Raw genomic sequence first — 13,219 nt, forward strand, 5'->3', positions numbered from 1 at the left:
AGAGAGGAGCCCCTCAGCTTCTTCTTTCTTGGAAAGTGTACAGCTGCCTGTGACATTCTCAAATTAAGATTAATCTGATTCTAAAAGGATTAAGAGGCCCTCACCCATTAGTATGTAGGCTTTCACTTCATCCCTGTTTTCAGTTCAGCACCTCTCCCGTCTTCTTGCACTACAGCTAGTTTTGAACCTCCCTAAATTAAGTATTTCCACAGTATGAGAAGTATCTCACTGCTTCGTACATAGATTTTCAACTCCCTTTCTTATCACCCCATGCCACAACCCTACCCTTCCACAGTACCTGACTCCTCAAATATCTGTACCTCTCTAGAGTTTTGAGACCCAAATTGGTTGTCAGTGGAATTCTCCGTAGACAATTGATATTCAGATTTTTAACCTTTGGTAACTTCTCCATCCCTTCCAAAAACAATTCAACAGAAATTATCTCCTCTCCTAGTCTCTCAGTCCTTGTGGGTTTATACCCTTTTTTGGAAAAAAAAAACAGCTTTATTGGAGTATAATTGTTTTACAATGTTGTGTTAGTTTCTGCTGTATAACAAAGTGAATCAGCTTTATGTATACATATATCCCCATATCCCCCTCTTGCGTCTCCCTCCCACCATCCCTACAGCACCCCTCTAGGTGGTCACAAAGCACCGAGCTGCTCTCCATGTGCTATGCAGCTGTTTCCAACTAGCAATCTATTTACATTTTGTAGTGTATATATGTAGATGCTACTCTCTCACTTCGTCCCAGCTTACCTTTCTCCCTCCCTGTGTCCTCAAGCCCATTCTCTACATCTGCGCCTTTATTCCTGTCCTGCCCCTAGGTTCATCAGAACCTTTTTCTTTTTTAGATTCCATCTACATTTGTTAGCATACGGTATTTATTTTTCTCTTTCTGACTTACTTCACTCTGTATGACAGACTCTAGGTCCATCCACCTCACTACAAATAGCTCAATTTCGTTTCTTTTTATGGCTGAGTAATATTCCATTGTATATATGTACCACATCTTCTTTATCCATTCATCTGTCAATGGACACTTAGGTTGCTTCCATGTCCTGGCTATTGTAAATAGTGTTGCAATGAACATTGTGGTACATGATTTTTTGAATTATGGTTTTCTCAGGGTATATGCCTAGTAGTGGGATTGCTGGGTTGTATGGTAGTTCTATTTTTAGTTGTTTAAGGAACTTGCATACTGTTTTCCATTGTGGCTGTATCAATTTACATTCCCATCACCAGTGCAAGAGGGTTCCCTTTTTTCCACACCCTGTCCAGCATTTATTGTTTGTAGATTTTTTGATGATGGCCATACTGAACGGTATGAGGTGATACCTCCTTGTAATTTTGATTTGCATTCCTCTAATGATTACCGATGTTGAGCAACCTTTCATGTGTTTGTTAGCAATCAGTATACCTTCTTTGGAGAAATGTCTACTTAGATCTTCTGTCCATTTTTGCATTGGGATGTTTGTATTTTTGATATTGAGCTGCATGAGCTGCTTGCATATTTTGGAGATTAAGCCTTTGTCAGCTGCTTCGTTTGCAAATATTTTCTCCTATTCTGAGGGTTGTTTTTTCGTCTTGTTTATGGTTTCCTTTGCTGTGCAAAAGCTTTTGAGTTTCACTAGGTCCCATTTGTTTATTTTTGTTTTTATTTCCATTTCTCTAGGAGGTGGGTGAAAAAGGATCTTGTTGTGATTTATGTCAGAGTGTTCTGCCTATGTATTCCTCTAAGAGTTTTATAGTGTCTGGCCTTACATTTAGGTCTTTAATCCATTTTGAGTTTATTTTTGCGTATGATGTTAGGAAGTGTTCTAATTTCATTCTTTTAGATGTAGCTGTCCAGTTTTCCCAGCAGCACTTATTGAAGAGGCTGTCGTTTCTCCATTGTATATTCTTGCCTCTTTTAACAAAGATAAGGTGACCATATGTGCATGGGTTTATCTCTAGGTTTTCTATCCTGTTCCTATGATCTATTATTTCTGTTTTTGTGTCAGTGCCATACTGTCTTGATTACTGTAGCTTTGTAGTATAGTCTGAAGTCAGGAAGCCTGAAGTCAGGGAGCCTGATTGCTCCATTTTTCTTTCTCAAGATTGCTTTGGCTATTCGGGGTCTTTTGTGTTTCCATACAAATTGTGAAATTTCTTCTAGTTCTGTGAAAAATACCAGTGGTAGTTTGATAGGGATTGCATTGAATCTGTAGATTGCTTTGGGTATTTGAGTCATTTTCACAATGTTGATTCTTCCAATCCAAGAACATGGTATATCTCTCCATCTGTTTGTATCATCTTTAATTTCTTTCACCAGTGTCTTATAGTTCTCTCCATATAGATCTTTTGTCTCCTTAGGTAGGATTACTCCTAGGCATTTTATTCCTTTTGTTGCAATGGTAAATGGGTGTGTTTCTTTAATTTCTCTTTCAGATTTTTCATCATTAGTGTATAGGAATGCAAGACATTTCTGTGCATTAATTTTGTATCCTACTATTTTCCCAAATTCATTGACTAGCTCTAGCAGTTTTCTGGTACCATCTTTAGGATTTTCTATGTATACTATCACATCATTTGCAAACAGTGACAGTTTTATTTCTCTTCCGATTTCATTTCCTTTTATTTCTTTTTCTTCTCCGACTGCTGTGGCTAAAACTTCCAAAACTACGTTGAATAATAGTGGCGACAGTGGGCAATCTTGTCTTTTTCCTGATCTTAAAGGAAATGGTTTCAGTTTTTCAGCACTGAGAACAATGTTGGCTGTGGGTTTGTCATATATGGCCTTTATTATGTTGAAGTAGGTTCCCTCTACACCTACTTTCTGGAGAGTTTTTATCATAAATGGGTGTTGAATTCTGTCGAAAACTTTTTCTGCATCTATTGAGATTATCATGTGGTTTTTATCCTTCAATTTGTTATTAAGGTGTATCACATTGATTGATTTGCGTATGTTGAAGAATCCTTGCATTCCTGGGATAAACCCCACTTGATCATGGTATATGATCCTTTTAGTGTGCTGTTGGATTCTGTTTGCTAGTATTTTGTTGAGGATGTTTGCATCTATGTTCATCGGTGATACTGGCCTGTAGTTTTCTTTTTTTGTGACATCTTTGTCTGGTTTTGGTATCAGGGTGATGGTGGCCTCGTAGAATGAGTTTGGGAGTATTCCTCCCTCTGCTATATTTTGGAAGAGTTTGAGAAGGATAGGTGTTAGCTCTTCTCTAAATGTTTGATAGAATATGCCTGTGAAGCCATCTGGTCCTGGGCTTTTGTTTGTTGGAAGATTTTTAATCACAGTTTCAATTTCACTGCTTGTGATTGGTCTGTTTATATTTTCTATTTCTTCCTGGTTCAGTCTTGGAAGGTTGTGCTTTTCTAAGAATTTGTCCATTTCTTCCAGGTTGTCCATTTTATTGGCATATAGTTGCTTGTAGTAATCTCTCATGATCCTTTGTATTTCTGCAGTGTCAGCTATTACTTCTCCTTTTTCATTTCTAATTCTGTTGATTTGAGTCTTCTCCTTTTTCTTGATGAGTCTGGCTAATGGTTTATCAATTTTGTTTATCTTCTCAAAGAAACAGCTTTTAGCTTTATTGAGCTTTGCTATCATTTCCTTCATTTCTTTTTAATTTATTTCTGATCTGATCTTTATGATTTCTTTCCTTCTACTACCTTTGGGTCTTTTTTTCTTCTTTCTGCAATTGCTTTAGGTGTAAGGTTAGGTTGTTTATTTGAGATTTTTCTTGTTTCTTGCGGTAGAATTGTATTGCTATAAACTTCCCTCTTAGAACTGCTTTTGGTGTGTCCCATAGGTTTTGGGTCGTTGTGTTTTCATTGTCATTTGTTTCTAGGTATTTTTTGATTTCCTCTTTGATTCTTTCAGTGATCTCTTGGTTATTTAGTAGCGTATTGTTTATCCTCCATGTGTTTGTATTTCTTACAGTTTCCTCCCTGTAATCGATATCTAGTCTCATAGCACTGTGGTCGGAAAAGATACTTGATACGATTTCACTTTTCTTAAATTTACCAAGGCATGATTTGTGACCCAAGATATGATCTATCCTGGAGAATGTTCCATGAGCACTTGAGAATAAACTGTATTCTGTTGTTTTTGGAGGTAATGTCCTATAAATATCAATTAAGTCTATGTTGTCTGAAGTGTCATTTAAAGCTTGTGTTTCCTTATTTATTTTAATTCTGGATGATCTGTCCATTGGTGAAAGTGGGGTGTTAAAGTCCCCTACTATTATTGTGTTACTGTTGTTTTCCCCTTTTATGGCTGTTAGCATTTGCCTTATGTACTGAGGTGCTCCTATGTTGGGTGCATAAATATTTACAACTGTTATATCTTCTTCTTGGATTGATCCTTTGATCATTATGTAGTGTCCTTCTTTGTCGCTTGTAATAGTCTTTATTTTAAAGTCTATTTTGTCTGATATGAGAATTGCTCCTCCAGCTTTCTTTTGATTTCCATTTGCATGGAGTATCTTTTTCCATCCCCTCACTTTCAGTCTGTATGTGGCCCTCGGTCTGAAGTGGGTCTCTTGTAGACAGCATATATACAGGTGTTGTTTTTATACCCATTCAGCCAGTCTGTGTCTTTTGGTTGGAGCATTTAATCCATTTACATTTAAGGTAGTTATCGATATGTATGTTCCTATTACCATTTTCTTAATTGTTTTGGGTTTGTTTTTGTAGGCCATTTCCTTCTCCTGTGTTTCCTGCCTAGAGAAGTTTCTTTAGCATTTGTTGTAAAGCTGGTTTGGTGGTGCTGAATTCTCTTTACTTTTGCTTGTCTGTAAAGCTTTTGATTTCTCTGGCAAATCTGAATGAGATCCTTGATGGGTAATCTTGGTTGAAGATTCTTCCCTTTCATCACTTTAAATATGTCCTGCCACCGCCTTCTGGCTTGCAGAGTTTCTGCTGAAAGATCAGCTGTTAACCTTATGGGGATTCCCTTGTATGTTATTTGTTGTTTTTCCCTTGCTGCTTTTAATATTTTTTCTTTGTATTTAATTTTTGATAGTTTGATTAATATGTCTTGATGTGTTTCTCCTTGGATTTATCCTGTATGGGACTCTCTGAGCTTCCTGGACTTGACTGACTATTTCCTTTCACATGTTGGGGAAGTTTTCAACCATAATCTCCTCAAATATTTTCTCAGACCCTTTCTTTTTCTCTTCTTCTTCTGGGACCCCTATAATTCAAATGTTGGTGGATTTAATGCTGTCTCTGAGGTCTCTTGTCCCAGAGGTCTCTGAGACTGTCCTCAATTCTTTTCATTCTTTTTTCTTTACTCTACTCTGTGGCAGTTATTTCCACTATTTTATCTTCCAGATCACTTATCCGTTCTTCTGCCTCAGTTATTCTGCTATTGATTCCTTCTAGAGAATTTTTAATTTCATTTATTGTGTTGTTCATCATTGTTTGTTTGCTCTTTAGTTCTTCTAGGTCCTTGTTAAACGTTTCTTACATTTTATCCATTTTATTTCCAAGATTTTGGATCATCTTTACTTTCATTACTCTGAATTGTTTTTCAGGTAGACTGCCTATTTCCCCTTCATTTGTTTGGTCTGGTGCGTTTCTACCTTTCTCCTTCATCTGCTGCATATTTCTCTGTCTTCTCGTTTTGTTTAACTTACTTTGTTTAGCCTTTTCTCAGGCTGCAGGTTCGTAGTTCCCGTGGTTTTTGGTGTGTGCCCCCAGTGGGTGAGGTTGGTTCAGTGGGTTGTGTAGGCTTCCTGGTGGAGGGGACTGGTGTCTGTCTTCTGGTGGATGAGGCTGGATCTTGTCTTTCTGGTGGGCAGGGCCGCATCTGGTGGTGTGTTGTGGGGTGTCTGTGAACTTACTATGATTTTAGGCTGCCTCTCTGCTAATGGGTGGGGTTGTGTTCCTGTCTTGCTAGTTGTTTGGCATGGGGCATCCAGCACTGGAGCTTGCTGGCCGTTGGGTGGAGCTGGGTCTTAGTGTTGCAATGGAGATCTCTGGGAGAGCTCTTGCTGACTGATATTACATGGGGCCGGGAGGTCTCTGGTGGTCCAATGTCCTGAACTCGGCTCTCCTACCTCAGAGGCTCAGGCCTGACACCAGGCCAGAGCACCAAGACCCTGTCAGCCACACGGCTGCTAGTTTTGGAGGGTCTCCTGCAGAGGCGGGGCGCAGCTGTGGCTCACTGCGGGGACAAGGACACTGTCAGCAGCAGTTCTGGGAAGTACTCCTTGGCATGAGCCCTCCTGAAGTCTGCCATTATCCCCACCAAAAAGCCTGCAGGCTCCAGTGCTCTATACCTTTTTAATAGTAATTCATTAACTCTCATTTTAGAAGAATCAGGGAAGGAAGCAAATGGGTGTTAAGTCCACTCTGTTTAACTTCAAATTCTATCCTTATGCATTTTAAGCAAGCTAAACTTAATGAAATTATAATGACATCATCTGTAATTATATATTTGATATAAAGAAATAATGCTTTGCAAGGTAAACCATTTTCGTAGTAATGATGCTAAAGACATGTAAATAAATCTGTCCTCCTAAATACAAGAGTTGCTTTAGATACTCAGAAAGGAAAAGATTCTTTTAAAAGATGTTTCCTAATGATACATACTTTATCCTGAAATACTAATAAACATTGTTAAAACACATTTATATTACTCTCTTCTCCCAAAAATGTGAGATTCAAAAAACATGAATAGGGCTTCCCTGGTGGCGCAGTGGTTGAGAATCTGCCTGCCAATGCAGGGGACATGGGTTCGAGCCCTGGTCTGGGAAGATCCCACATGCCACGGAGGAACTGGGCCCATGAGCCACAACTACTGAGCCTGCGTGTCTGGAGCCTGTGCTCTGCAACAAGAGAGGCCGCGATAGTGAGAGGTCCGCGCACCATGATGAAGAGTGGCCCCCACTCGCCGCAACTAGAGAAAGCCCTCACACAGAAACGAAGACCCAACACAGCTAAAAATAAATAAATAAATAAATAAATTTATTTTTTTTAAAAAAATGAATAGAATTGTAGCTCTTAGCTGTATGTTTGAAATTTTACTTTAATATCAAATAGAAATGCATTTACCATTAGCAAGCCTGCAAATATTTATGAATATAAATCAGTTATTATGAACAATCCTAGGAAAAAATGGAACATTTGTGTATCTTAAGAGGAAACAGATATTAGGCCAATAAAATTAATGTCCAAAGCAGAAAGTGTAACTCAAGTTGAAAAAAAATAAGCAGAGTTAACTAAAAGAAATTACTATACACTAGCCAATTTTTCATTAAGTATAAAGAAAATAATGCAATTCCAGCTGCAGAATCTAGGCTCTAACCTTTACTAGTACTTATTTATATTGTTGTAACTTATATTTGAAAAATATTGAAATTAATCCAGAGCTTATTTACCCCCAATGTGTAAGGTATTCTTCAAAGACCACAGGTGCAGTTCAGTCAAGCAGAAAGACATCTGATGGCAGAAGGAATCTCTGTCCTGTTTAAAAAAATAATTAAGAAGAGGTGCCAATTAATTATCTTCTATTGCCAATAAAACCAAGATCCCTTAGAAATAATAAAAAGAATCACTTGCCGCTACTGATATTTGAGATACGGTTCATTAGAATAAACACACTTTAATGTATCCTTAGTTATCTACCCAGAAATGAACTCTAGAAAAAGGAAAAAAAGCACTTCTTTTCCTAGATTTAGTATGTCATCACATTGAGAAATGTAGTAAGAAGAATATATATATTTGGGTTTCCAATAATATAGGTTTGATTTTTAAGGCTCTGGGTATATTTAGAATTATTTAGCATTTAAGCATTTTTAAAAAATATTTTTAAGGAAAAGAAACATCTGTTATGTAGTTAGTAAGTACAAACACATTTTGTAGTCTGTCTTTAATATACAGAGCAAATATTCACAATCTCCCACATACTAACAGGCTAATTAAAGTGGAATTTTCAAGGTAAATGATATATAGTTATTATTATAGGAAACATATTTACTTAGAAGTAAACTGTGTGAAACCACATTAGCATTCAGATTAGTTTGTTAATCTGCATGTCGTGATAGATCCAGAGAGTCTACTCTACCTGCGTTAAAAAAAAGAGAGAGCAATAATGTACATCTTATATTTTCTCCCAGCTTTAACAGCAGGGGCTAGTGATGGATATTATTAACACTTTCTTTTATTATTTCCAACAAACTTCTGAATAACAAAAAACGCTTGAAAAATATTTTAAGACATCTTTCATATGGAGGAAGAAGCACTCAGCTTCTTTAACATTCGGAGTGACTAAAAATATTTTCCCATACTATTCATATGGGTGATAATCCAAAATAATTTTAGACATAATACAAATTTTGTTGTCCTTCCTTCACCTTTACATTTGACCTCAATGCACTTACAATCATCAAGAATCAGATGCATGTTCAACTAATGAGACACAGTGTACTAATTACTGAAATGGCAGAGTGAACAATTTCACAGCATAAAAGAAGGGCTCAACCCTGCTTGGAATAGCAGGGCTCTGAGAAAGCTACAGAGAAGTTGTAAAATGTCAGCAGGACCTCAAAGAAGCATAGGACTTCACCAGTTAAATGATGATGATAAAAATGATGATGATAACAACAGATAATACTTACTACGCACCTACATTGTGACACGCATTCTTCTAAAATTTTATATGTATTAACTCAATCCTTATAGCTACTCTTTGAAGTAGTACCATTACTCCTATAATGAGGAAACTAAGGTATAGAAAAGACATATAACCAGCAGGTAGTGGAGGCAGGCTTTGAATCTGAACAAATCTGAAATCTCTGGTTTCAGAGTCTGTGCTGGCAACCACAGCACACTTACTGATTTGGGGTATACAGAGGTGTAGGGAGGGTGTACACAGCAGTTTGAGTAAAAGGTCAGTGGTAGATCAAGATGCCTGGTGGAAAATGATAGAAAAATGAAGTTGAAAAGGGTAGCAAAAAACAGGCTATAATAAATAGTAAATTTTGGACTGATCTGAATTCACTCTCTTCCTTGTACTAAAGTGCCTTAAAAGGTTAGAGATGAAACAAAGGACTCTTCGACCTCCATATGTGCCCTCCTCTAATCAGAAGCTGGCTGTCACTGTATATAGAAATGGGGTAGAAGAGCTTGTGGGCTCATTACTACGAAGGATGCAATTCCTTACTAGTAGGCAGTAGAGAAAAAGGGATATTAAGCTAATTTGTATTTTTCAATTCAACTGAGTATTATCTTTCAGAGTTGTCACTTGCGAGTGACTCTAGTGAGGCTGCCATTACTCAAAATATTTCCAAAGCTGTGTTCTTTGGAATTGCTTTCAGTTAGTTTCATGAGACTTATTCAGAATTATTACTTTATAGTTGTACTTTTTTAAAATTAAAACACTTACTGTATTAGAACATGTAAACGGGGGCCTAGTCATTTGGATGGGTGAGCTCTGTAACGTTTGTTTAAAGAATCAGTTAATAAATTAAATAAATTTTTTATTTATTAAGCTTAATGTGTGGATTCTAGACTCTAACTGCCTGGCTTCTTATTCTAACTTCTCAGCTTACTCACTTTGCACAAATTACTTAACTTTTCTAAGTTCCCCCAGCCATAAAATGGATATAATAAAGTACTTACCTCAAGACTGTTTTGAGGGTACCTTTATTCAATTACCTTATTATTGTTGCTGTTTTTGCTACTGCTATTACTCAAATGTCTAGCACTACGCAAATTTATATGAAAAAACAAAAGAAGTATTAAATATGATCTCACCTTGTATAGAGAGAAATGAATGAATGACTAAGTATTTACAATAGTGGTTTTATGAAGGAAAAATATCTGTACGTGGAGAAATTTCTACGCCAGAGGAAGTACTGATTTAGGACACGCAAATGCATTAATACTTCACTAGGAATAGAGAAGAAAGGATGTGATAAAACAGGTGCCTACTTATTCTGACACTGAGCATTAAAAGTCACAACTTCTAGACAGTATTAGAAAATAAAAACTCACATTCTTCAATTTAGTGTTGATTCAGATGCCAATAATTAGAACTTATGACAATTCGGACAAAGGCAAGGCTGAAGTTTACCTGTTAGTAGCTACATAATAAGGTTTCGTCATGCAAATTAGAGAAAAAATTTTATAGCCAAAGCCAGAAGGCCACATTTTTACTTACATATCAAAAGAAGACTGCCCTTGAAATGCTATTTTTCAGTTTAAGTCAATTAATAATAAAGAATTTGTCAAAACATTCCCCTAATAACAGAAATGGAGAGTGGATCATAGCTTCTTTTTAATCCATGCTGGCTATTATTTATAAGAGGCAGAGAAGCTTTTAAGTTGAAAACCAATAGCTCTACTGTGTATCTTTACTAAGTTTGAAAATCCCAAGCTACTCAGAAATTATGGAGTTTGGAGGAGAATAAGCAAACTGACGTCTGTGGAGAGTGTCAAATGTCAAGTACAAAGCCCTTGACCCTTTGCACTTGGACGTAAGGGGAAATTCTGAGAAGAGTACAGTGTAGAGTCTATGATCTGGACTTGAAAACAGGACTCATTTGTAGTTTCATTGGCGGGGCGGGGGGGGGGCACTGAGAAAAATGCACGTGCTAGTTCTAAAAATGCCCTGATGTATATAAACAACGCTGCTCTAGTTTCCCACTAAATAAAAAAATAACAGGAGGAAAAGAAGAGAAACATTCTGCTCTATAAAGGACTCCTGCAGCCCCTGGAATATTTGGTTTAAGGGTCGTGAATTAGCCACTGGGGTTGGTGCCCAGTAGAACGTAAGCAGGACTGGTAGCCCTTCGCATTAATATACTCAGAGTGGTGGTATCCAGACAAAGTGGGATCCACACCCAGCAAAAGTAGACACGGCGGCAGCAATAACGAGTTGATGGAGCAGGTCTAGCAAGTGAGGCAAGTGAGAAGGAAATGGCCAGTGTCCATTAGTAAATGATTCGACTTATTTATGAACACATGTGACAACTCCTGCAGGCTCCCCAAAATATGTGTGATTAAGGAGGAGGCTTTGCAGGGTCATGCATTAGCAGGCAGGCAAAAGATAGTCAAATGTGGGTTATTCATCCTTCTTTTCCTCTGAACTTCAAGTATCTGCTAATAAGACGATATAAAGTTAAAAAGAATTAATGGAGTAAATTTTTTAACATTTGTAAAAATCTGTAATTACTAGATGGACATGGTGGGAGGGGACCAAATCAATAACCTTTTTAGTCCTCAAAATGTCTTGCCATCTTTTACACTGTGCAGGTTTTTGAAAGACACAGACCTTTGAAGGCCTTGCATCTTACTCAAGAATGCCACCAGTTAAAAAGAATGCTGTAATTGCCTTGTTTGAAAAATCTGCCCGAAGGAAGCAGTCAAGACTGAGCTCGTATTATTCAAATATTGTATTAATGCATAAATAGTTGTTTTGAAGGAGGAAAGAAAAGAATTTCAGTAGAATTCTGGATTCTGCATTTTGGGAGGGGGCGTGGGCAGGGATTAAAAAGGTAGTGAAATAGTGCCTACCAAAGTGGAGAAATATTGCCCCACTCAGTGCCCTTGTGCATTTCTCTGGGGATAAAACCCAATACACATGACTTAGAACTAGACCAAAACTAGTTACATAGGGCAAAAATGAATAAAAAATGCATGACTAAAAAATACAGCAAACTTTAATATTGAATAGGAAAAAGAATTAGCCAAATGAAAAGAACAGCAGAAGGGAAAACCTAAACAAAAAATTGCCCTTAATTTAATTTTCATTTATTTTAAAATACCTTTTTACCTTTTTCAATTTTCTGTTTAATTTTATAAGGCAGTTGATGACAGTCTCAGATGTGTCAGAAGGCCATTCTAAATCCAAATGCCCAGTCTCCATGAGAGAATAAGGAGCACGATTTAAACTGAGCTTGATCTAAATCTTGATTGTTCTCGTGTAGGGGGGCAGAATCTATGATAGCCCAAATTTTGAGGACAGAGAAATGAGAGGATCTTAGCCTTTCTCACTTTCTAGTTACATCCTCAAAAGCTTTAAAGTCTTCCTTCCAAAACAGATTACATTATAATAAATATTTATTTGCCTTAAGATTAATTGTTACCATGTAGGTAAATTTTAAGAAAGTATCACGGAAAATAGAAACCATTGCACTAAGATGCTGTGACTTTTTTATACTTTTGATAACATTATTTTGGAAAATAAAAACTTTTAGAGGTAAAGATTACGTGCCACTAAATAAATCTTCAGAATATTTGTCTTCCCTGGTTTCTGAAGTCAGCTATTTTGACTGCTTTGGAAAGGAGAGGAAGCCTGAGGGCAAATAAAACCCTAATGTAAAACATGATGGGATAGAAAAATTAACTAAGAGAAGAAGACATTGCTGTAGTTTAATAAAGACGAATGATACCATGGTGCCAATGAGACATTTAAAATGAAATGTGTATTAGCAAAATACCTCAAAGAGCCGAAGGAAATATTTCTTGGGCATAAAGTTAGAACATATACTTGCTATTTATTATCAATAGACTTTCTGAGGATTATCTATCTATTTACCAATTTAAAATGTACAAAATTAAAGACAACTAAATAGCACAAATTTAAAATAAACCACTAGTTGTATTAGGTGTTCTAGTCATCATTAGGTAATTTCAAAATTACCTAAAATACAGTGTATTCCCCCACAATCCCTTGTCTAATGCTATCTACATAAAATTACATTAATTACCTGTTAAGATATGCATGAACATATTTAATCAATGTCACATTATCAGAAATAAAGATTTTTGAAATATTCAACACTAAAACAATCATGCAATGATAAAGTTTGTGTAAAAGGGCAGAGGAGTCTCAAAGAGACCTCAAGCTTAGATTGAACATACTCTAACAAAAGACTAGATGAGTAGGTACACTGGGGTCATTTGTACCTCAGAGTCCTATGATATCTAATCATTAATTAAATATCACAAATACTTTGAGCACCTTAGGTGTTTGACATTTTACTGAGTCACAGATACAGGATTTATAAATCAGGGTCTCTACTATCAAATAGCTAAAATCTAGTATAGCAGATAAAATAATCACAAAAACAATATGAAGTTTGTGATAAGTGCAAATTTAGCAACATAAACAAAGGGCTGTGGGTGTTCAGTAGATGTTCTAGTTTGATAATAAAGAAATTTTCTTATAAAGTAGAGGACATTGAAGAATTCTTAGATTTTGATAAAGG

At 36.6% G+C, this 13,219-nt stretch overlaps 1 protein-coding gene across 4 annotated transcripts in view; it reads right to left on the bottom strand.

Moving 5' to 3' along the window:
• The window catches only part of WDPCP (WD repeat containing planar cell polarity effector), a 548,844-nt gene that overhangs the window by 336,340 nt on the left and 199,285 nt on the right, over nucleotides 1-13,219 (bottom strand). For all 4 annotated transcript variants that reach the window (XM_061211054.1, XM_061211055.1, XM_061211053.1 and 1 more), the window contains exon 2: nucleotides 7,385-7,469. In XM_061211054.1, the coding sequence (XP_061067037.1) occupies nucleotides 7,385-7,445 (61 nt within the window). In that variant the 5' untranslated portion in view covers nucleotides 7,446-7,469. The remainder of the gene's footprint in view (nucleotides 1-7,384; nucleotides 7,470-13,219) is intronic.

The sequence above is a fragment of the Eubalaena glacialis genome, chromosome 14, assembly GCF_028564815.1.
Source record: "Eubalaena glacialis isolate mEubGla1 chromosome 14, mEubGla1.1.hap2.+ XY, whole genome shotgun sequence".
In the NCBI taxonomy this organism is placed as follows: Eukaryota; Metazoa; Chordata; class Mammalia; order Artiodactyla; family Balaenidae; genus Eubalaena; species Eubalaena glacialis.